The sequence below is a fragment of the Coffea arabica genome, chromosome 1c (genome assembly GCF_036785885.1).
Source record: "Coffea arabica cultivar ET-39 chromosome 1c, Coffea Arabica ET-39 HiFi, whole genome shotgun sequence".
Classification (NCBI taxonomy): domain Eukaryota; kingdom Viridiplantae; phylum Streptophyta; class Magnoliopsida; order Gentianales; family Rubiaceae; genus Coffea; species Coffea arabica.
Genome location: NC_092310.1, coordinates 10319502 through 10345248, shown reverse-complemented (window position 1 = coordinate 10345248; position 25747 = coordinate 10319502). Strand labels below are relative to the sequence as shown.

Below are 25747 nucleotides of genomic sequence, written 5' to 3'. Positions count from 1 at the left end.
AGTAGAAACGCGCCTTCAACTCGCATTCTGAAGTCACGTTTTCTTTCCAAATCGTGCATCACTGAAAATGCGGTTTAGTGAAGAAACGCGACTTGAAGTCGCGTTTTATGTATCGAGTTTTTGATCTTGATCCAGGCTTGAAAACGCGATTTCCTTCAAAGTCGCATTTTGAAGGCGCGTTTTTTGTTCTGTAGGAGCATAATTGAAAATGCAATTCTGCACAAACGCGACTCTGAAGCGCATTTTTGTGAAAAACGCGTTTTCTGCTACGAATTTTAGCAGAAATTCAACTTTTACAAAATTACAAATGGTACCCCAATTACTCAAAATTCATCCTATATCATTTGTTTGCCAAATTTACCAATGTATGCACATGTAAAACATTAAAAACGTGCATTTTACCCTTTTTTAGTGAATCAAAAACACTTTTAACGTAAATTAAGGGCTTGAGCTGTTTGATCAAAGTTTGCTTTTTTCACCTCAAATGGTCATCTTTTACTTGCATTTTCAATACCTACAAATGAAAAATAATAAAATAAATCAAACATATAATTTGAACATAAAATCACATCAAAATAACATAAGGTACTAAAACATTGGGTTGCCTCCCAACAAGCGCTTTTGTTTATAGTCGTTGGCTCAACTATTCAATCTCATTTTTCAAGGAGGTTTGGTTAAATAATAATCCACTACTTTTGGACGTGGTGGATCATTAAAAGGTGACTCTATGACGACCCCACTTCCCCCTAAGGCGAACCAAAGGGTTCGCGGGGCCGTCTGCCCAACTCTCGCCAGAACTCACGCAAGCATACTAACCCAAATCCTTTCGAAGAATAACCTCATCCCTTATTACAACAGTTCTCCCGAATAGACAGTTACTAAATCCACATTAACTTCAGAGATAGTAGTAATTTAACGTAGCCAATCGACGGCTTCTAAAAATCTCACGCGATACGAACTGCGAAATAGAATCGTACCGTCCCAACTAAGTACAAATTCATACAACAAAATACAACAATCAAGCCAAGCATCCAAATTAAGTTTTACACATTTTCCAGCTTCAAGTGGCAATCCAAAATAAAAAGTACATTATCCAAAATAACGCATTACAGCCCACAAAAGTAGTTATAGTATTCAAATACATTCCAAAAGGAAAACATGAGCAAGTTTCAAAGCTTTCAACTTCCAGAACCTGTTAAGGAAAACAAATAAACGTGGGGTGAGCTAAAGCTCAGTGGTGCCCCAAAACATGCATCTAAATAAACAAATAGCAAGAATCAATATTGACTAAGATAAACAAGTAGGAAAGCGGATAACAACACAAGGTAGGATACAGGGGCTCTCGGGAGCCATTTTCCTCGCTTGATTTCCATTCATCGTAGTTGACCCTCCGTCAACTCTCACTACTTATAGTCCATGTAGATCCTCTCATTTTTTCTCCTAACCCGTCACCGTTCTTACCCCTGTCCCGGGCCCGAACGCCAACTAAGGAAGCAGTATACTCGAGATATACCCTTAGAAAATTTAGTCGAGGGAATTCACCCAATGACGTTACTGTAGTTGGATTCAGAAGTCGAGAGATTCACCCAACGACGCAACTACATTTAGATTCGAGGACTTGCGAGTCGAGAGATTCACCCAACGACGTTACTGTAGTTGGATTCAGAAGTCGAGAGATTCACCCAACGACGCAACTACATTTAGATTCACGAAAAAAATTGTTTCACACAAGTCACCACTCGAACGGCTAGTGCGATAAAGTACACACTGCTCACTTCGATGGATCAAAAATCATTTTTGCTATTATCACATATCAAGTCAAGAAAGCACTTAAATCAGGTAGGAATAGAACAAGCAGGGACACTCACCAAGAGTGAAATTACTGATCAAGCTGGGAATCAAAATCTGCGTCCTCGCTAATCCCTAAAATACCAAATTTTAAAACTATAAGTTGGCTATAGTAGTTCTAGGATTACGTAGGAAAATTATTCGTAGTATAACTAGTTTATTTGCTTGGAATAAGTCAACAAACCATGTAGTATTAAAACTAGTAAAATACTTTATAAAATTTCTTTAATATTACTTTTCTTGCAAAAGTGTTACTAAAATTTATTTTACGTGAAATAATGTTTCTTGCTGAACAAGTTTTCTTAACGTTTAGTTAAAATCGCTAAAATCTCGTATTTTGGAAATTTCCTCTAGAAAACTAGCAAGGAACATGTCTTAAAGAAAGGAAAGGAAATGAAACAAGACTTAGGGTTTTAAAAGCTAGAAAAATTATTTTCTATAACTATCAAGGCTAGTTTAAGCTAAAGAAAAATTGTCGGTTGGCAAAATTTAAGACAAAATACTAATTACTGAATTTTATCGTTTGATACTAGCGGAAAAAAAATTATTTTTGATTAGCTTGATCAAAATTGCTCGAATTCACAGGGTCGAAACGACTTTCACAATTTCGATCCCATTATGGTTCAAATTTGCCAGCAAATCAAAATCACATTTTAATAGAAAATCCCTAGGGTTTCATCAATTATTAGCTCTGGGTTTTCAATAGATTCACTTCTGATCAAAATGGAATAAATGACCAAGGCTTCGTCAATCATTAGCTCTTGATTTTGGTAAGTTCATATCACCTCACAGTTGAAGCAAAATAAATATAAAGTCTTCAAGTAATTCTAGCAATTAATTTCATCACACTTTGACACTTGTATAAAATCATTCAAATGGCCAAGGGTTTCATCAATCATTAGCCCTGAGCATCCAGCAATCCAAGTGTTTCACACCCGTGTATCTTATAAAACTTTAAAACAACATATTCCAGGTATTTCCAACCATTATGTTTCAAAGAAAAATTTCAAAACCAAGCTGAAATTCCAACTCAACCTTCGGCTATCACAAAGAAAAATTCCAGCATTTATATTCCAACATTCTTGGTTCAGTCTTCCAATATATTGAATATTTCATCGTTAAGCAACTTACACAGCTTAAAATACACATCTCCCACGCATTTCTAAACCATTACATTCCAAGGAAAAATAAAATAAAATTCCAGAAGCCAATTAAAATTTTCCAAAAACAAACTAAGAATTCCTGCTCAACTTCTCGGCTATCCAGACTTTTCTAGCACTTAGAGGTTCATAAATCCAACTTTTCCTTGGCTAAAACATGGTTTTAGGTTCTCAAATTTGCCATGCATCAACTTATCTAACCAATTAACATTTCCAGTTCAGAATTGAGTTCAAACAACAGTCATAAACCTCAAAATTTCCAGGTTCAAACCTTGCGGCAGTTCACAAAGTTTTCCAGCAATTAGATGTTCTTAATCCAGCTTTTTCCTCGGCTAAATCAAAGTGTTAAGGCTCCAATTCAACATGCCATCACTTAACTAGTTAATTAACATATCTAGCTCAGTAATTAAATTCGATTAACGACAAAAGTCATCCAAAATTTCCAGAAATCTTCCAACAAGCCTCGGATGATCATATATGTAGCAAATTTCTATTTCATTTTATTTTTCTGATTTAAACCCATTAATTAACTACATGCAGAGCTTAATTATCTTGTAGTTAACTAGTTAATCACGGTTAGAGGCTCAAAACAGCAAAATTATACCAAATGAAGCTGCATTATTCAAGTCAAGCTCTCGGCAGTCTCAAATTCTTACGCATAACAGATTTTTCTTTCCTAAACTACTCATCTGGCTGTCTAAACTCAACATGCAAGGCTATATCTAGCTTAATCCTCTTGTTTTTGGTTGGTTAAACACATAATTAAGCTCAGATTGTCACAGGGAAACAAAAATAAAGCTGCATCTTCAACTCAGCTTCTCGGCAGAAACATTTACTTCCAAAACAGATTTTTCTAAACTTTGATTTCATCATCCGACTGCACAAACAACACATGCATGCCCCTAGATGGCTCAATCTACCTCTGATCAACCCAAATAGTCCAGAAAATTACCTCAGAACAACTCAGCTTACGCACAAGAAATCTGAAAAAATTTCTGTTCTCCCTCTCAGCTCTCGGCTCGCTCGTGACTGGAGATTGGTTTGGATTTCAGCGGCTGCGACTAGTGGAGATTGAAGTTGGATTGCAGCTGGTTGATAATGCAGAAATGGATGGAGCTCCCACGGTATCTCTCCCTCTCTTCCTCCTAGCCCGCGGGCAGAAATGGAAGATGTTGCAGCTCACTGTTTCCCCCCTTTACTCTCGGATGGAGCTGATCTCTCCCTCTCACTCTTTCGCGTCTAGTTTAACGAGATGAAGGTGGAGTGTGGTGGTGTCGCGGTATTGAGGAAGGAGAGAAAGTGGCTTGCGAATGGAGGAGGTTGAGTGCATGAGAGGGTTGAGTGTGGAATTGGAGAAGAGAGTGTATTGGCCGGTTAGGGTGGTGGATGATCATGCTGTCCGAAAATGTTTTTGGTTTGCATGGTAATTTGGAATATGAAATGGAGGGCATTTTAGTCTTTTCGCATCTCCTCCTAATCTCCACTCAAGTCCTTAATTCTAACTTAATTCCAAAAATTATCCCCAAGTGTGATTTGAACGCCTAATTATACACTAGTCATGCAAGACTTTAATTATCGTAATTTCATGCCTTAAGTATGTTTAGCATACTTGTATTATATTTATCTAAAATTCATTGATTTCGTCTTATCGTGAAAAATTTCCTTTTAACATATAACGCTAGCAACTAATTGGAATTAATCATCAAATTTCAAGTAATTTATTTTAAGGTAATAAGATTAATCGACTCGAGTATCATTAATTTAGCATGAAGGAATCTAAATATTCTAACGATTTAAATTAATCTAATTCTAAAAGTATTAATTTAATCTATTGAAACATAAAAAAAAAAATTCATAGTTTAGTAAAATTATATTATTTTTCACATAAAAGTGTTTTTACATACTTATCTGCAAACAAGTGAAAGTAATGCTAAAATTTATTAAAGAATTAACAGAAATGCAAATAAAATATGCACAGGCTTATATATATTTTTGGGGTGCTCACATCCTCCCCTCCTTAAAATGAATTTTGTCCTCAAAATTCTTACTTTCTCAAGAGATAGGTCGGGGTATATATATATATATATATTTTTTATATATTCAATTAGGCACTTATTTTAACCATTTATTTGTTATAATATTTCTAATAGCAAAGTAATTAAAATAAAGGATATTCGTAGCATGCATACAATTCGTAGCGTACATATAATTCATAGCGAAAGATCACAACCTCCAAAAGTGCTATTCTAGTTTAGGGTAACTATAATCTCTATTCCTCGAGTGAGGTCAAACCCTCTTGATTTGTGAAACATTCACTATTAGGACCCCGTTCATGGCCATAAGCACGAATTACTTCCATCTGGCACTTGGTCGCTCTGTAGCGGACTTAGTTAGCTGCTGAGTTCTTCCTCTTTTTAAATGCTCTAGGACAATCCGAAATCTTGTGCTTGGTACTACCGCATCCCAGACACTTTCTTTGCTTTAACCAACACTCGGCCTCAGTGTGGCTAACCTTACCACAATATCCACAATTTCCATGAAAAAGTGGCGGCCTGGCTCTTTCGAGGGTTTTCTTTATTTTCCTTCTCCAGTTCTACATTTTGGCGTAGTAGCTCAGTTTTTTCTGCATATTCTTGTTTCCATCGTCCATCCCAGTAGTCAGCCAATTTCCTTTGAAATTCTACCTCATTTCGGAGGATGTCCATTTCCTTACGCATGTCTTCCAAAGTTGTCATCTTACTAATTGGCTTAAATCAAATAGCTAGCCTGCCAGACAAATCATAGGATCAAAATAAGTAACTATTCATACTGGAAGTTTGAGCCGTAATACTCTTTCATCCTTTCACTAATGGTTACTCCAAAATATAAACTTTAACTACTTTCCACTTAACCCAGCGAGTTCTTAAATGTCACCGAGATTACCATCGTTAATCACTATCACGACAGAATAAGGAAGTCTTATCCTAAAGAAAAATTCCATGTCTTAGTGCACTGTTCAATACTTACCTTCAAAGTTGTTTAAAACAACAGTCATACTTCTTATTCTCACTAGGGCCTTATTGTATTCCTTCGATTCAATCTTACTATTTTGAGGTTAGATTCCCCATGAAACCTAGATAGACGAATTTCAAGAGTCATTCCATTTTCGCAACTCTTTTGGTTCCTAGGTTAGTTGATTGGTCTAGAGCTTTGGTATTCCACCAACCGTTCTAAGATATCAGTCATATGGTCAATAGGGGTAGCTACATGGGTGGGTTCCTTCTAAATTCCCATTGATAGCATCTTTGTCAAAGTCTGTCTACCATTGGCCCTTGCAACAATTATAACATCATTATAGGCTCAACTTTAAATATTTTTTTTTCGACTAAATCAAATGACTCAATTATGTAGTTCAAAACTCGAGTACAAAGATATATTTTCTATAAAATATTTCACTCACCAAATTGTCGTACTCAAATTGTCCAAAATTATTTACTAGTGTGTGATTTTCAAAATTAACAATTTTAGAAATGACCCAGTTCTTTTGTCCCAAACCGAAAATCTTATTCGTATGAGGAAAGCTTTTTCACGTACCTTTCGTAACCAAACTAATAACAGAATATCAAATACACATTTGGAAAAATTGTGGTCTATGTACATATAAATAAAATGGCTATTCGAATGGAAGACAAGAAGAAAAGAAATTGGTTCTGATCTTGATAGTCAAAATTTCTAAATGCATTCGACTTTTGATAAGAAGTTCAACATTTGTTATTTGGACGTTTGATCAAGAAAAATCATTTAACCCCACAAATCACTTTTGAGAATAAAATGCTTTTAAGAAAATAAGCAGACATGCAGGTTCGTATATACTTAAACTTTGGTCTAAAGCCTCTACTCTTCACACCTAATCTGAAAATTAGCTTTTATGCCACATAAAACTTAACTATTTACTCTCCCATTTCGCGACCAATATTCATTCTTATTTATAAGAGAAGTTCAAATATTCGTAAAAGTTTAAAACATGCCTATAGGGCCAATCACAAGATATATGTAAAATAATCATTAAGTTCACAAGGAAGAACCTCACTAGTTACTCAACCGGGTCAATTCATCATAATACCAGTAGATCTCATCTCCTCGTTCAGTTTCAACTTAGATCAAGTGCTAGGATCCCATTGGATTGTACAAGACTATCTATCAACCTTTCCTTCTATTATCTGTACAACTCTTCTAACGGTTTCAAACCATTAATATCCTTTGACGAGTTAATCTTAACTTTTTCTCGTGTCTCTTTTCAAGTTCACATCGGATCAATATTTTCAAATTTAAGGCCATAAAGTTTAAAAGGACTCTTTTATTTCAAACTAAACTTGTTTGTATTTTTAAGTTCCATAAATCCAAAAGCACCAGTCCTATACCACTCAAAAATTCTACATTTGTCCCAAAAGGCATTCTTTCAAGATGAAATTTGTAAATAAATGGATCTTGACCTTAAATTACAGCTTTAACAAATAGGAAAAACAAGAATGGATTTGACATTTCATTTATCTTAGGAAAATTTCCGATGCTCATAGAATTTAAGAAAATTTGGAAATTTTTACACGGTGAAAAGAGACATTGTCAACTCTTAAATCTAATAAACGAAACTAATTAATTTTTTTTTAAATGAACAAGGTCATACAAGAGGGAGAACAAACAACCAAAGTGAGAGCATGTCATTCCATGAGTCGGTAATGAAAATAAAACTTTGCATGTGTACTTCTAAACAAGTTAACAAGCCAACATGATCAGGTATAGAATTTATAGCATTCAAATATTTCAAAAGGAAACAAATATCATGCTTAACAAAATATGCAGGTCAAAGCACAAGCATCACCTCAACTATCATAGACAAAAGGTATAAAAGGTCGTGCTCCATAATCTAGCTTGCAACTGAGCGAGGGCTTAATTCCCTAAGGTAAGGCCAACCTCATTTTGAACATTAGAGCTACATCAACTATCTTTTCAATTAAAGATTCTGCATTCCATCGAAATATCTATCCTTTAACAAGCACGAGTCACCACATACTTAACTAGGTACTACAAAAGGTAGGCCTTCCGAATTTCAAGACATAAATGCATTCATGTTCCCAAGGCAAGAACAAGACATATCAACTCTATAGTATATCTAGTGGCAAAGATCAAGCACTAAAGGTTATCCCAAACAAATTAATCATTTATAAGCATGAAAGAAAACAATACAACAATACACAAATTATTATATCCACATAGCTAGTAGCTCAACCCTTAGTTTAGATTCAACTTAACCTTCATTAGTTTAGTTCTGGACAATCCCACTAGACCCCCTTAGTAACACTAATCAAATTTCCTTAGTAAATTGTAGATCTACTACGTCTAATATCAAATCAAATAATATGATCATTACTTAAGTACATCAGTGGCTCTTAAGTATTCTAAATGATCTCAAACATTTCATACATTGGCTTTTCTAGTAACCTAGCAACTAGTTATCTTTATCCTTTTTGAACATTAGCCCCAAATAATCCTCCAATAAAACTTAAGGAGCCACAATGTCATCGAGAACTCACCTCACATGACAAATTCATCTAAAAAAAAAACAGAATTGGCACTAATCTTCAAGGTCTCACTATTGGCTCTTCACCTTTAACTTTCAAAAGCTAGACTTGGTCTTTTCGATTCTATTCACTTTTCCGAATTTAATCATGCTTTCTAGTCACATCATAATGCAATATACTAAATTCTACCAAATTTGCAAATACACCATTGAATGAAATATCTGGTATTCGGGTACAAGAATCCGACAATAGGATAATTCACATCTCAGGCTGGCCAGTCCCAAGAGTAACTTACCTACATTTGAGATTTCTACCCAACATATATATCTAATATCCCCAAATATAGACTTTTGTTCCACACTTAACAAGCCAATCCCCACAGTCCGAGAACCTTTTCCCGGTTTGAGCTCGATAAGAGCTCTGATACCACCAGTGGCGACCCCACTTCCCCTTAAGGCGAACCAAAGGGTTGGCGGGCCGTCTGCCAAACTCTCGCCAGGACTCACGCAAGCATACTAACCCAAATCCTTTCGAAGAATAACCTCATCCCTTATTACAACAGTTCTCCCGAATAGACAGTTACTAAATCCACATTAATTTCAGAGATAGTAGTAATTTAACGTAGCCAATCGACGGCTTCTAAAAATCTCACGCGATACGAACTGTGAAATAGAATCGTACCGTCCCAACTAAGTAAAAATTCATACAACAAAATACAATAATCAAGCCAAGCATCCAAATTAAGTTTTACACATTTTCCAGCTTCAAGTGGCAATCCAAAATAAAAAGTACATTATCCAAAATAACGCATTACAGCCCACAAAAGTAGTCATAGTATTCAAATACATTCCAAAAGGAAAACATGAGCAAGTTTCAAAACTTTCAACTTCCAGAACCTGTTAAGGAAAACAAATAAACGTGGGGTGAGCTAAAGCTCAGTGGTGCCCCAAAACATGCATCTAAATAAACAAATAGCAAGAATCAATATTGACTAAGGTAAACAAGTAGGAAAGCGGATAACAACACAAGGTAGGATACAGGGGCTCTCGGAGCCATTTTCCTCGCTTGATCACCATTCATCGTAGTTGACCCTCCGTCAACTCTCACTACTTATAGTCCATGTAGATCCTCTCATTTTTTCTCCTAACCCGTCACCGTTCTTACCCCTGTCCCGGGCCCGAACGCCAACTAAGGAAGCAGTATACTCGAGATATACCCTTAGAAAATTTAGTTGAGGGAATTCACCCAACGACGTTACTGTAGTTAGATTCAGAAGTCGAGAGATTCACCCAACGACGCAACTACATTTAGATTCGAGGATTTACGAGTCGAGAGATTCACCCAACGACGTTACTGTAGTTGGATTCAGAAGCCGAGGGATTCACCCAACGACGCAACTACATTTAGATTCACGAAAAAAATTGTTTCACACAAGTCACCACTCGAACGGCTAGTGCGATAAAGTACACACTGCTCACTTCGATGGATCAAAAACCATTTTTGCTATTATCACATATCAAGTCAAGAAAGCACTTAAATCAGGTAGGAATAGAACAAGCAGGGACACTCACCAAGAGTGAAGTTACTGATCAAGCTGGGAATCAAAATCTGCGTCCTCGCTAATCCCTAAAATACCAAATTTTGAAACTATAAGTTGGCTATACTAGTTCTAGGATTACGTAGGAAAATTATTCGTAGTATAGCTAGTTTATTTGCTTGGAATAAGTCAACAAACCATGTAGTATTAAAACTAGTAAAATACTTTATAAAATTTCTTTAATATTACTTTTCTTGCAAAAGTGTTACTAAAACTAATTTTACGTGAAATAATGTTTCTTGCTGAACAAGTTTTCTTAACGTTTAGTTAAAATCGCTAAAATCTCGTATTTTGGAAATTTCCTCTAGAAAACTAGCAAGGAACATGTCTTAAAGAAAGGAAAGGAAATGAAACAAGACTTAGGGTTTTAAAAGCTAGAAAAATTATTTTCTATAACTATCAAGGCTAGTTTAAGCTAAAGAAAAATTGTCGGTTGGCAAAATTTAAGACAAAATACTAATTACTGAATTTTATCGTTTGATACTAGCGGAAAAAAAATTATTTTTGATTAGCTTGATCAAAATTGCTCGAGTTCACAGGGTCGAAACGACTTTCACAATTTCGATCCCATTTCGAAATCTCATTATGGTTCAGATATGCCAGCAAATCAAAATCACATTTTAATAGAAAATCCCTAGGGTTTCGTCAATCACTAGCCCTGGGTTTTCAATAGATTCACTTCTGATCAAAATGGAATAAATGACCAAGGCTTCGTCAATCATTAGCTCTTGGTTTTGGCAAGTTCATATCACCTCACAGTTGAAGCAAAATAAATATAAAGTCTTCAAGTAATTCTAGCAATTAATTTCATCACACTTTGACACTTGTAGAAAATCATTCAAATGGCCAAGGGCTTCATCAATCATTAGCCCTGAGCATCCAGCAATCCAAGTGTTTCACATCCGTGTATCTTATAAAACTTTAAAACAACATATTCCAGGTATTTCCAACCATTATGTTTCAAAGAAAAATTTCAAAACCAAGCTGAAATTCCAACTCAACCTTCGGCTATCACAAAGAAAAATTCCAGCATTTTTATTCCAACATTCTTGGTTCAGACTTCCAATATATTGAATATTTCATCGCTAAGCAACTTACACAGCTTAAAATACACATCTCCCACGCATTTCTAAACCATTACATTCCAAGGAAAAATAAAATAAAATTCCAAAAGCCAATTAAAATTTTCGAAAAACAAACTAAGAATTCCTGCTCAACTTCTCGGCTATCCAGACTTTTCTAGCACTTAGAGGTTCATAAATCCAACTTTTCCTTGGCTAAAACATGGTTTTAGGTTCTCAAATTTGCCATGCATCAACTTATCTAACCAATTAACATTTACAGTTCAGAATTGAGTTCAAACAACAGTCATAAACCTCAAAATTTCCAGGTTCAAACCTTGCGGCAGTTCACAAAGTTTTCCAGCAATTAGATGTTCTTAATCCAGCTTTTTCCTCGGCTAAATCAAAGTGTTAAAGCTCCAATTCAACATGCCATCACTTAACTAGTTAATTAACATATCTAGCTCAGTAATTAAATTCGATTAACGACAAAAGTCATCCAAAATTTCCAGAAATCTTCCAACAAGCCTCGGATGATCATATATGTAGCAGATTTCTATTTCATTTTATTTTTCTGATTTAAACCCATTAATTAACTACATGCAGAGCTTAAGTATCTTGTAGTTAACTAGTTAATCACGGTTAGAGGCTCAAAACAGCAAAATTATACCAAATGAAGCTGCATTATTCAAGTCAGGCTCTCGGCAGTCTCAAATTCTTACGCATAACAGATTTTTCTTTCCTAAACTACTCATCTAGCTGTCTAAACTCAACATGCAAGGCTATATCTAGCTTAATCCTCTTGTTTTTGGTTGGTTAAACACATAATTAAGCTCAGATTGTCACAGGGAAGCAAAAATAAAGCTGCATCTTCAACTCAGCTTCTCGGCAAAAACATTTACTTCCAAAATAGATTTTTCTAAACTTTGATTTCATCATCCGACTGCACAAACAACACATGCATGCCCCTAGATGGCTCAATCTACCTCTGATCAACCCAAATAGTCCAGAAAATTACCTCAGAACAACTCAGCTCACGCACAAGAAATCTGAAAAAATTTCTGTTCTCCCTCTCAGCTCTCGGCTCGCTCGTGACTGGAGATTGGTTTGGATTTCAGTGGCTGCGACTAGTGGAGATTGAAACTGGATTGCAGCTGGTTGTTGATGCAGAAATGGATGGAGCTCCCACGGTATCTCTCCCTCTCTTCCTCCTAGCCCGCGGGCAGAAATGGAAGATGTTGCAGCTCACTGTTTCCCCCCTTTACTCTCGGATGGAGCTGATCTCTCCCTCTCACTCTTTTGCGTCTAGTTTAACGAGATGAAGGTGGAGTGTGGTGGTGTCGCGGTATTGAGGAAGGAGTGAAAGTGGCTTGCGGATGGAGGAGGTTGAGTGCATGAGAGGGTTGAGTGTGGAATTGGAGAAGAGAGTGTATTGGCCGGTTAGGGTGGTGGATGATCATGCTGTCCGAAAATGTTTTTGGTTTGCATGGTAATTTGGAATATGAAATGGAGGGCATTTTAGTCTTTTCGCATCTCCTCCTAATCTCCACTCAAGTCCTTAATTCTAACTTAATTCCAAAAATTATCTCCAAGTGTGATTTGAACGCCTAATTATACACTAGTCATGCAAGACTTTAATTATCGTAACTTCATGCCTTAAGTATGTTTAGCATACTTGTATTATATTTATCTAAAATTCATTGATTTCATCTTATCGTGAAAAATTTCCTTTTAACATATAACGCTAGCAACTAATTGGAATTAATCATTAAATTTCAAGTAATTTATTTTAAGGTAATAAGATTAATCGACTCGAGTATCATTAATTTAGCATGAAGGAATCTAAATATTCTAACGATTTAAATTAATCTAATTCTAAAAGTATTAATTTAATCTATCGAAACATAAAAAAAAAAATTCATAGTTTAGTAAAATTATATTATTTTTCACATAAAATTGTTTTTACATACTTATCTGCAAACAAGTGAAAGTAATGCTAAAATTTATTAAAGAATTGAAAGAAATGCAAATGAAATATGCACAGGCTTATATATATTTTTGGGGTTCTCACAGACTCGATCACATGAGTCACGTGCTCTAATGATATAAGAGGTGGAAGTAGCTTACCTAACTCAAGTGAATCATAGATATTACCTTGAGTATGCACCACTTGAGAACTTACCAAAGGAAATGCCATGAAAATATCCTGGGCAGCAATACCCTTAGAACCTATACTTTCAATGTACTCCTCAAGAGGGGTGAAAAATGAGTCATTAAAATTCACCTCTTGAAGCTAAAAGTTAGTTCCAAAAATATTATCATGTGAAATGGATATTTACTCACTAAAACACACTTGAGATTCATCATTTTCATCAAAATGCAACTCATTTTCACATACAACCTTCCCACCATTCATGCTAGGATCATTTTGCAAATTATTAGAGGAAATAACTTCACACAATGCATTCAATTGCTCATGAATTCTACCAGAGTGAGAAGCTAATTCATCTATTCTTTTCTCAATCCTATCAAAACGGTCGAAAGTTGCATTTGTTAGCTTTTCTATTACTAAATCAAATTGATTAGAAAAATTTTCTACAGCTAGCTCCCGAGATGCATTAAAATCATTAGCTAATAATTCATTTTCTAACTCCCAAGGCAGAGGTGCATTAGCTAACTTCTCTATTGCCAACTTCCAAAATGGTTTTGATTCATATTGGACACTTTCAGGTTGGTAATCATAAAAATACGGATAATCACTATATGCACATTGATTTTCCTAACCATAAGCAGGAGAATTGCTCCAATTAGCACTGTATTGATCAAAACAAGGATTGTAATACTCTAATTCATCATAATAATCCACATTTTGTGCTTGCATACATGTAGTAGTAGCATGATGTCCTCCACACATGTCACAAATCACATGATAAGAATTAAAAGTATTGACATTCCTCCCTTGCTCAATTTCATGCATAATTATGTCCATTTGAACTTGTAACATCATAACATCAAATTTAGCCTTTAAGCACCTTAAACCATTTTCAAAAGACATATATTCAGTAAATTTTTGATTACCTCAGTTGAAGGAGCTTTGCACTTTGTAACCATCCATTGCCAATCTTCCACTTCTCAAGCATTGTCCTCCAAATTGACCTACCCTTCTCATCACCTAAAATTGCTTTTAAACAATCTCAAAAGCAAAATTAGTAAAAAAAAAATAGGTAATGAACACATACACACATAAAACACAAAAATAACAGAAAATAACATTCAAACTATAACTAATGAAATGTCTAAACTAATAAAGTTGCTTTTCACACCGATATTACGAAATCTTTCCCGGCAATGGCGCCAAAAACTTGACGGGTATTTTAATATACGTACAAGTTAAAAAATCGAATTACACTCGTTCACTGCAAGTATACAGGTCAACTAGTAGTTTAGTGTATATATCGGGTCGATCCCATAGGGAAGAGTTAACAATTACCGGTATTACTAAACCTTCTCTATTATTTAGACTATCAATGAATTATAATAAATTTAACCTACTGAAATTATACAAAATAACAAATAAAAGCTCCTTAGGTTGTGGTATCCCCAACTACTCATGTAATTGCCATTTTTGGATCATTGAGTACTACTATCTAGGCTAATTATGGTGTAATTTCCTTAAACATGTGAACCTATTTCGTAGTGAATCAACTATATCCATAACTAATCCATACCTATTTTCATGGTTATGAAATTAGCTACAAATTCATTTCTTCAATGAAATTACATGAAATGAATCACTAAAAATCACATAGGTGCACCTCTTTTTTCGTAAGTGTACTTCCTATGTTTAGTACTTCTTGAACTAGTGTTAAATCTCAATTTTCATTCCAGAAACAACACTTTATATAATCACAATCAATGATACCAGATTAATCATAATTTTAAGAGCCAAAGTGCTAAATAACTTGCTCAAATCATAGCAATCAAATAACCAAATAATAAACACTAACAATTATAGAAATTCAACCAAACCCAAGGCATAAACTTTAGAAACACATAAATAACATAAAATCCAGACTTATATATTAACCAACAATAGAATCAAGTACAAAAGATAAAGAGTTTGGAAGGAATGTAACCATTGTCACATGAGTTCATCTCCTTGCCTTCTTCATCCTTCATCTTCATCCTAATCTAGCTAATATAAAAGAATGATGAACTAACTAGCTAAAACTATCCTACACTAAGGAAATGGAAGAACTACATTTCTGCCAATTTCAAGCTTCTCTCGTATGTCTCTCCATTCCCCTTTTCAATATTTGCTAACTAGAGAGAATTTGCTATCAGAAAATCTGGCTACGTATGGATGTTCAGACCTCTCCCAATGTCTCTGCATAAAAACTGCTCAAGAGCTTCATTTTTCCAAGTCAAATTCCACCTTTTGATTTCCAAATCTCAACTTTGTTAGGATAGTCAATAACCAATGTTTTTGACTTGAAAATAAGCCATCTTTCTTGCCCTTTTGTCTTCTGCAGCATGTGCATCGAATTCCCTTGTAACTTATAGTTGGAAAGTAGTCTGAACACAAGAGAAATGGCTGAGCGAAATTCCAGAATTTCGGCTACAAAATGCGCCTACACAAAATGCGGCATCAACTCGCGTTTTCTCAACTCGCATTTTCAACTTGGCCTTGATTTAACTACAATTTTCTCTATGATGAAGGCCGAACTACCTTTTATGCAAATACAAAAATTGTAGCCCTTTGATTTAACTTTCCAATGCTTCAAGAATCATCCAAATGGAAGCTTTGTAGCCTAAGATATGATGGAAATACTATCATCTGGTCAAACCCCTGTTTCGATTTTCAACCACAGAATGCAGCTTCTGTATTCTGACTTTTTGTCCATGAAAACAGCAGAATTGGATTTCGATGTCTCACAAAAATTGTAGGTATCTTTCTTAGCTTTAAAATGGTATAAAGATCACCTCAATCCGATAAGTGTAGCTCCAGATATAGTCGAAATACCAAAGAGTGTCAAAACTGTCTTGAACCGCACTTCTTCACTTAAACGTTTTTCACTTCATTTCTTTTTTTTACCACTTGAATTCATCACCAATTATCTACTTTTCACCTCATTTGACATCCTTTAGTGATTGGATCGTTAACCTGCAAGAAAATGAAATTTTTACCATTAAAATCAATAGAAATGCCATATTAGCCACTTTTACAAAAGTTGTATATTTTTACCAAAACCTAATTATGTTAGTTATAAAACTAAATAATCAAACCAAAATTAACTAATAAAATGTACTTAAAAATACGTAAAATAAACTCTTATCTATGTGACAACAAGATAATATGCATTTCCAACCAAACTGATATTGGAACATATGTTGGTTCGTATCCGAATCAACATTGGTAATTTTAAACCTGAATCTAACATAATGAAAAGCTCTGGATCCGGGTTTAGATTCGGATCCAGACAGGTCTCAATGTAGAGGGTCGGATTCCGATCCTGGTTTGGTATATTCATTTTTAAAAATTAATTAAGTATGATAATTTTTTTTACATATAAACTTTATTAGTACAATAATAAAAATTAAATTAAATTAATTCTAACAATCATTTGTTTTATAAAAAATCTTTTTAATTTAAAAATAAGTAGATTAGTAACAAATTTTAATGGAATACATAATTTATTATTAAAATAATTATACTAATTGGATCTAGGTTCACCACGGGCCGAAACATGTAAATCCATATCTGGCTTGTTTTGTTTCTATTTAATTTGTATATATTTGATCCAAATTCCACCCTGATTAAATTTGAATAAGAGTGCAAAACCCAAATATTAAGAATAGTCTTGGGCATTATTGATTATTTTATAAGTTCTTATTGTTTCCTTCATATGTAATTATGCAATTGCTATGTCATTTTTATAGTTTTTTTTGTAGTAGTTGGAGGTATTATAAGATGGTATCGGTTTTTCGTTTGCATTTTTAAATGCCAATACTTGCAACCATTATGATCGATTTTTAGTTTTATATGCTTTTCATATTCTGAGAGGTAAAGTTAAATATATTGTAAAAATGTTAAATCAAATTGCAGGTTATGGTTTTCTTTTTTTTCTTTTGCTTCAATTTTACTTTTCAAATTTATTTTGAAACTACAAATATAAATATATTTTAAAAGTGTAAGCCAAATTGCAAGTTATGGAATTTTTTTTGCTTCAAATTTTAACTCTTCAATTTGAAGGTTGAATATATATTCAACAACAATATTTTTCCTTCAAAAATTTGAAATCATTCAATTCAAAATTAATATGAAAAATAACAAAATTTGGTCTTTTATACAATTCATTTTTATATTTTACTAGTAAAATGCACTTTATAATAGTGTAACATGGACATATGTTAAGTTATGTTTTGAATAAATAATAGAGAAATTAGAACTCTCTGACAACAGAGATGGGAAATACCAATTGCAATTACTACTATTTAAAAAAGAAAATCCCAATAGACACAGTATGTTATATGCACATGTATATATGTAATTCTTATAAGCATGTAAGTGAAAATTATAGATTTTTTTTATAGCATAACTTATCTCCAATGAAAAACTGTGATATTACTTTATTCTAATTGGCTGGATAGAAGAAAAAAGGAGGAGCAGGGGAAAGAGCAATGGAGGAGGTTGTGGGTGCTATTCCAAGAGTTTCGGAGAATGCACGTTGGGGGGAGGAGGAGGGGAGAAAGGATAGGAAAGTGGGTAGCAAGAATAGGAAGCTAGATGCTAGCCATGGGTGAGGGAAAGGGAACAGTGAGGAGTTAAAGAGTAGCAGAAAAAGTCAAAAAATGGAAGGTGAACAACTACAAGACTGGACGGAGAGTGGGGAGAAGAGAGAAGGAGATTGTGGGGATATAACAGGAAGGATAATACCGTGGTAAGAGATCTAAAAGTCATAGAAGTAACAGATAGCCACTTAGCAGGTAAGAAAGGATAAAAAGGGTGACAGTTTATAACAATTTTGTACTTTAAAAACACATCAAAGATTTTTTAAAATCTATATTAAAGTTTATGAAGAACACTATTCTATAAGCACTATTTTAAAGTTTTTGATCCTTTTTTTGGGCCTAGTTCTCTCTTTCTTGAGGGTCCTCTCTTAGGGTTTCTTTTCTTTTCGCCCAAGCTCCAACCCATGGCTGCCCTTCATCCCTCGGATGAAGGGCACCCCTCTCCCACCAAGCTTTCCTTCGTAGATGTCCTCCAATCCAACCCAGCAACCATCCTTCCACTGTCTCTCTCAAACCGCGCGACACTTACAGAGGGGAGCCGTCGGTTTCCTTCACAATCGACGAAATCCAAACATTGGCAGCCCCTCTCAGATTTGCTTTGGTGGGTAAATTTTCCAAGGGGCGGCCATCCATGGAGGCTTTGCGCAAAGACTTTGCTGCGGTAGGTTTCAAGGGTCCTGCCTCCCTAGGCCTACTGGACCCTTGCCACGTCCTCATCCGCTTTGATCTGGAAGCAGATTTCCATCGTTGCTGGCTCAGACGCTACTGGTCTTTCCAGGGTTTTGGCATGCGAGTCCTCAAATGGTCTCCTTCCTTCTTCGTGGATAGAGAATCCTCCATAGTCCCGGCGTGGTTGCACCTGCCGAACCTTCTAGTCCACCTTTTTAGTAAAGGACCTCTGTTCTCTATTGCAAAACTCATCGTTGAACCACTCAAACTGGACGCTTCCATTGCTTTGTTGTCTCGACCTAGTGTCGCACGCATTTGCGCCGATATCGATCTTCTCAATGACCTTCCTAGCCGCATCTGGATACAGAATGGTTCGACTGGTTTTTGGCAGCGAGTGGAATATGAAAATTTGCCGGATTATTGCTCCTGTTGCTACAAACTGGGTCACCCAACGGTAGCATGCAATGTCGATACATCCAAGGGAGGTTTGGAGCAACAGTCCGGACATCCAGTGACCTCCCAAGCACCTGGGCCACTCTAAATCTGGAATCCCAAGGCCCTCCACGGAGGTCGGCAACGAAGGTGAACAGCTCGCTGCTGCTGTCACTAAGGAAATGGTGCGCACGGCACCTGCCCTGGCAGTTCATCGTGCTCAGCTTGAGGCCCAACATCCTTCTCCAGTGCAGCTCGATCACCCAGCAACTCAGGAGGGGAAAGGAAAGCCGCCGGCCTGTGATGGCCAGGAAGGGCCAGATCCTTGTGGTCCTCCTACGGAGACCTGCGTCCCCCACAGGAGGTGGCTGTATCCTCAATGCGGCAGTGGGCCTCTGCTGGGACGTCGCTACAGTCGATGGAGGTAGCAGCTCAGGGCGTGGTTGCTGGCAGCTTGGCTGAGAGCTCGGCACCATTACATACGGCTCCTTTCCAACAAGTAGGACAGCTTGATGGGTGTCAATTGGTTAACCAGGAGGTGGAGGATTGGAGTGCTGGCGGGCAGTTCAACGTAGTGGCGGTGGAGCACAAAGCTACCTGTGAGAAAGAGGGAGGAGTGGTGGTAGGCCATCAGGGGAAGCTAGAGACGCTGGTTGGAGCTGCAATATAGAATGCGGCAACAGCAGAGTTGGAGCGAATTGCATACCTGGTTGTTTGTGAACAAGGTAGTGAGGAGGGGGACGATGGGCCTCGCATCGAAGTGGTTCTTGTGGAGAGAGATGCAGATGGTGCTGGCCTATGTGATACCCGAACTGCAGTTGGGAATTTGTCCCCGAGAGGGACAAGGTGGGCAGATGATACACATGCCATGGCGCACTCTTCGGAGCCTCTGTTGCGAGTGAGGGATGACACGTTCATGAAGGTTAAGCCCAAAGCCAAAGGAGTCCGGGCAATTTTACCCTCAGATAGGGAGCTCCGGTCTAAGGTACGAACTTCGCAGAATCCCTTCACTCCTATTTCTGATGATTAATGCGTTATTTTGGAATGTAAGGGGTATCTCTAAGGCCTTTCATTTTTGTAGACTGAAAAATTTAGTGTTTCATATAAGCTCCAGCTTTTAGTAGTATGTGGAACTCATGTGCATGTGTCGCGTGCTGAGGAGTATCGTATTAGATTGGGGTTTGATTGTATGAAACTTCACTCAGCGGATTTTTTATGGGTTTTTTTTTTATCAAGTTTCTATTAATTGTTCCGTGATGGGTGAGGGAGATCAGTTCTTGTCCCTGAAGTTTTGTCACCCTCATTTACCGGTTCCGTTTGATGTTGCTGCCGTGCATGCTGCTTCCACAGGGGAGGCACGAAGGGGCCTTTGGGACGGGTTACTCCACTGTAATCTAGGGCAACAGCCTTGGATTGTTGTAGGGGACTTCAATGTGATCTTGGAGCCTGAGGAAAAGCGAGGGGGTCGTCTCTTTAGGGTGGCTGAAGCAAGGGACTTTGTCGAGTTCATGAGTTCTGCGGGGTTGTTGGATGGGGGTTACTCAGGGTCAACCTTTACTTGGTGTAATAATCGCCATGTTCGAGCGAAAATTTGGAAGAGGTTAGATCGGCTTTTGTTGAACACGGCGTGCTCAGATATTCATCTTTCGGTTGCGGTGTCACATTTGGCACGACACCCATCAAATCATGCCCCACTTCTTATGGCGGTGTCAACCCGTTTGGATGGTAAACCCCGGCTCTTCCGATTCATAAATGCTTGGGCTGAACATGAGGAATTCTTGGGGGTGGTAAGGAAGTCCTAGGAGCAAGAGTGCACGAGGCCGCCATTGCATGTCCTATGCTTGAAGTTACAACGGTTAAAGAAGTGTATTCAACCATGGAATAGGGAAAGAGTAAGGAATTTTTCTGCCAATGTTCGGGAGGCTGAGGCAGAGGTGGCTCGACTGGAGCAAGCTATGGAGGACGGGGGCACGGATGAAGCTCAGATGTGTCTAAAACAGGCCCAGGCTCGTCTCAGTCGAGCTCTAAGTATGGAGGAATCCTTGTGGAAGTAGCGGTCTAGGGTCAAATGGTTGCAATTAGGTGACAGGAATACAAAATTTTTTCACACGGTGATAAAACAACACCGCATGCAGGCAGTAATTCATGGGATACAAGACTGTAATTAGGAGTGGATGACTGAGGATGAGCTTGTAGGAGTGGAAGCAGTCAGGTATTTCTCCACACTCTTCTCGAGAGAGGAGGATTCCTCCTCATCTGCAACGCTTGGGGTCATCCCGCGCTTACTCTCGGAGGTAGACAATGTGGTCTTACAAGAAGTTCCATCCATAGAAGAAGTTGGGCAGGTGATTTTTGAGATGGACGGGCATAATGCTGCTGGGCTCAATGATTTTACTGGAAAATTTTTCACCTCCTCCTAGGACATAATTGGGGAGGATGTATATCGAGTTGTACAAAGTTTTTTCTGTGGGGAGGAATTGCCCAGCCGAGTGTCTGCTACTTCTCTAGTTTTGCTGGCCAAGGTTGCACGTCCTAAGGATTTTTCTGAGTTCCGTTCGATCAGCTTGTGTAATTTTGTCAACAAGATTATCTCTAAACTTCTGGCGAATCATCTTGCTTCTGTCCTCCTCAAGATAATTTCGGAGAACCAAAGTGGCTTCGTCCGGGGACGGTTAATCTCCGACAATTACTTGTTAGCCCAGGAATTGATCTCTTCGATTGGATGGGCTGCAAGGGGAGGTAACGTTGCTTTGAAGCTAGATATGATGAAAGCTTATGATCGGGTTGTGTGGCCTTTTTTGATCAATGTACTCAGGGCGTTTGGATTTGGAGAGCGGTGGATTGATATGGTTTGGAGGTTAATATCAAATGTCTGGTTTTCAGTCATTGTAAATGAGTCGTCATATGGCTTCTTTAAATCAACCTGGGGGCTTCGTCAAGGGGACCCCCTTTCTCCTGCACTATTTATCATTGGGGCTGAGGTGTTATCGAGGTCGCTGAATAAGTTGCAGAGTCATCGAGGGTTTCAGGGGTTTCGTGTCCCCAGGGAATGTCCTCTAGTGTCTCACTTGGGGTACGCCGATGATGTGTTGGTCTTCTCCAGTGCCGTGATGAAATCTTTGAAGCTAGTGAAGTGGGTACTAACTGATTATGAGGCGGTTTTCGGGCAAAGGATCAATGCGAGGAAGAGCTATTTCTTGGTGCACCTGACGGCCTCTCCGTCCAAGCGATTGGGAATTCAAAGGGTAACGGGGTTCTCGTATAAGCCGTTCCCGATTAAGTACCTCGGTTTTCCTCTTTATTGTGGGCCGCGAAAGAAGGTTTTTTTTGGGGGGTTGTGTCAAGCCATCATACTACGAGTGTTGTCCTGGTAGAATAGGTTGTTGTCGCAGGGTGGGAGGATTGTGTTGTTGAAACATGTCCTCTCTGCTATGCCGACGTACCTGTTGATGGCAGTTTCGCCCCCCAAAGCTATTTTCAAGGAGCTGGAAGGTATATTCTCCAATTTCCTGTGGGGGTCGACTGATGAAGGTCCCAAACACCATTTGATTCGGTGGAAAGATTTGTGTGTTTCGTGCGAAGAAGAGGGGGTTGGCGTCCATCTACTAGAGGATATTCACAGGGCCTTCTCCATCAAATTATGGTGAAATTTTCGTTCCAAGTCGTCCTTGTGGGCCTCATTTATGCATGCAAAGTTTTGCCGGGTGGCGCACGCCAACCTGGTATTTTCTGATAAGGGCTCAGAGGGGTGGAGAAGGATGATGAAAGTCCGAGCCTTGGTGGAGAGGCACATTGGATGGATCATCCGGTCCGAGAGCTCTAATTTTTGGTTTGACAATTGGCTAGGTATTGGGGCACTGGCGGATCAGTTGGATAGCGTGTTGAACCACAAAGTGGCGGAATTTGTGCAAGGCGGTTCCTGGGACGTCCGCAGGATTTCACAATGGGTACCTCTGGATATAGTTACAAAGATTGGCCGAATGCATCCACTTATTGGGTCGCTTCCTAACCTAATGGTTTGGCGACCGGAGCCATCAGGCCGTTTTACGCTCTAGACGGTTTTCTCCTTGGTCCAGCATCATTCTGGGCCTTCGCCGCTATTCAATCGCATTTGGCATCCAGGGGTGCCGCTGAGGGTTTCGTTTTTCCTCTTGTGCCTGCTGCGGGATCGCCTCCCCTTGGATTGTTCAGTATGGAAGTTGGGGATTCAGGGACCTTCTCGATGTTTGTGCTGCCCATCTCCTGAGATTGAGACTACAGAGCATTTGTTTGGTGATGGGGTTTTGGCACAGTATGTGTGGAGGTTCTTTGGGGCTCCGGTTGGTGTAGGTTGGTCAGGGTCTTCGTTTCTTGTATGTATGGCAGCCTGGTGGGAGGGACGGCAACGGAATAAGTTTTTGAGGTTTGTCCATCAGGTTGTCCCTTTGATGATCTGCTGGCATCTCTGGAAGGCTCGCAACGGTATGAAGTACGAGGGCAAGAGGATTGTAGGGGCACAGGTATGTCAATTAATCTTCTCAGAGATGCTACAATTGTTCAGGATCCAGTTTCCGGACTGCCGGGTTCCGTCGTGGTTGTGGATCCAGTTCCATTTGGCCATATCAGCATGGAAACCGGAGGTCTCACATAGGTTGGTGAAATGGGTGCGACCTTTCCACGGAGTTCTAAAGCTTAACACGGACGGTTGTTCGAAGGGCAACCCTGGCTTGAATGGAGGAGGGGGGTGCTGCGTGATGGGGGGGAGATGGTGCTGGCATTTTCATGTAGTTTCGGTTTGTCTTCGAGCATGCAGGCTGAGGCCCGCACCCTGTTGTTTGGGGTCAAGTTGTGTCTCTAGAGGGGCATCGATACCTTGGACATTGAACTGGACTCGTTGGTTTTAGTCCGCATCTTGAATCGATTAGTACATTGCCCATGGGGCATTCACATGGAGGTGCAGCAGTTGATGGGGGTGGCGTCTCATTTTCTTTGGATTCTTCACTGTTACCGTCAGGCGAACCAGGTCACGGATACATTGGCGAATACTGGTTGCCAACAAGCCCGTGACAATATATATTTGGCAGCTTCAGATTTGCCCCGTTTAGCACGAGGAGCTTTATTTTTAGATAGGCTAGGAGTGCCATCCCTCTGCTAGGTTGTTGTGAGGGAGGGATAGTTTTTGAGCATTGGCGCTTGTAACTTTGGTTTTTCCGTTGAATAAGATAATCTATTGAGATAAAAAAAAAGCACTAAATAATTTTAGGATTACTAGATGGGGGAAATATGCACGGGTTAGTATATATATTAATATAGTTTTGAATTGAAATATGCACAGGTTAGAATACTAGTAGATATATAGTTTAGGGTCAAAAGTTTTATATCTTTTCTTTAAATTGCATTGTTATATTTTTTTAAAGTTTTGGTAGAATTGGTGTTGTTTTTATTATTATTTTTAATCAAAAATAGAGATTTCAAATAAAAATTTTCATGTTAAAAAGTTAGTAGCATTTTGTTTTTTATTTAGTAATTTCATAATATAGGGTTCACGAATGGTACCATTCCTGATTTTTTTAATCCATGATCAATGATTATTGTGTTCTTTTCATTTTCTATATAATTGGTCATTTTAGTTAGGATTACTAAGTTGAAGGGTAAAATTTTTTTTTTTTTTTTTACTTTTAGTAGGTTTGGTGATGTTTCCTCTTTATTTATTTTCACATTAATAGATTTCAAATTAAATTCCTAAGTAACTGGAGACACTTCTTAATTTTTAAATTCAAAAAAAATGAAAGGGTATATAACAATTTAAAAAATTCAAAATTCTATAAACACAAGTATAAGGTGCTAGATGCGTTCTGATTTAACCATCCTAAAAACCCTCCCTGCAATATATATATATATATATATATATATATATATATATATATATATATATATATATATATATATATATATATATATATGTTGTTCCTTTGTCACCAATAGGAAATCCAGAAATTTTTAAAGGAAACCGAAGGGAACAAGCAAAAAAAGAAATAGTAAACCAAAAGCAGCAGCAGCAGTAACCCTTCAAAGGAGGTCAAATTAACTAAGGAAAGACCAAGTTAACTAAGAAAAGAATCAAAACAGCCACAAGACTCAATCCTCAAAAATCGCACGATTTATGTACATGCCATGTCTTCAAGAATTTTCTAGCCAACTTTTCTCTTCCAAATATTAAAAGATACGAGGAAGGAAAATTTCATTAAAAATCTGAGCTGAGAAATTCCCAAAAACTTAGCAAAAGTACGAGATGTGAAGACAAAGGAACTTTTCATGCATTTTGAATATGAAACTTTTTTAAAGCTTTAATGGTTGGTTTTTATTCTTATCTTGTGGTCTTCTCACAATTTTTGAGCCACGAAAAAAGTTAGTTATGTGTTCAAACTAAAATCCATACATTAAAGAACACTTCAGACCGTGTCTACACAAAATTTTTAATCAATTTTGCGCATGAAAAACTTAAACCTCGTTTCAAGAAAGCATATACTGTGATCATATCATCATTCATTATAATTAAACTAACTGACTTTGATACTACTACTACAATGAAACAAACATATGAGCACAAATTTACAACTCGAAAAAGAAAAAAAAATCTCCTTCCTTCCA

General features: G+C 37.6%; 2 protein-coding genes across 2 annotated transcripts; both read left to right on the top strand.

Annotated features, from left to right (window-relative positions):
- Positions 1-18647: 18647 nt before the first annotated feature.
- On the top strand, positions 18648-19226 carry LOC140038933 (uncharacterized). Its single transcript, XM_072084600.1, has one exon. It carries the CDS (start codon positions 18648-18650, stop codon positions 19224-19226), a length of 579 nt encoding a protein of 192 aa, XP_071940701.1.
- A 2065-nt stretch (positions 19227-21291) lies between these two features.
- Positions 21292-23747, top strand: LOC140038932 (uncharacterized). The gene is made up of 6 exons (XM_072084597.1): positions 21292-21462; positions 21538-22362; positions 22510-22609; positions 22964-23064; positions 23194-23616; positions 23658-23747. Exons 1-6 carry the CDS (start codon positions 21292-21294, stop codon positions 23745-23747), a joined length of 1710 nt encoding a protein of 569 aa, XP_071940698.1.
- The last annotated feature ends 2000 nt before the right edge of the window (positions 23748-25747 follow it).

Coding starts and splice junctions, on each gene's coding strand:
- LOC140038933 (XM_072084600.1), top strand. CDS start 18,648: ATGGAGGCTTTGCGCAAAGACTTTGCTGCGGTAGGTTTCAAGGGTCCT.
- LOC140038932 (XM_072084597.1), top strand. CDS start 21,292: ATGACTGAGGATGAGCTTGTAGGAGTGGAAGCAGTCAGGTATTTCTCC. Junction 22,363..22,509: donor AGCGATTGGGAATTCAAAGG/GTAACGGGGTTC, acceptor TTGTTGTCGCAG/GGTGGGAGGATTGTGTTGTT. Junction 23,065..23,193: donor TCCGCAGGATTTCACAATGG/GTACCTCTGGAT, acceptor TCCTTGGTCCAG/CATCATTCTGGGCCTTCGCC.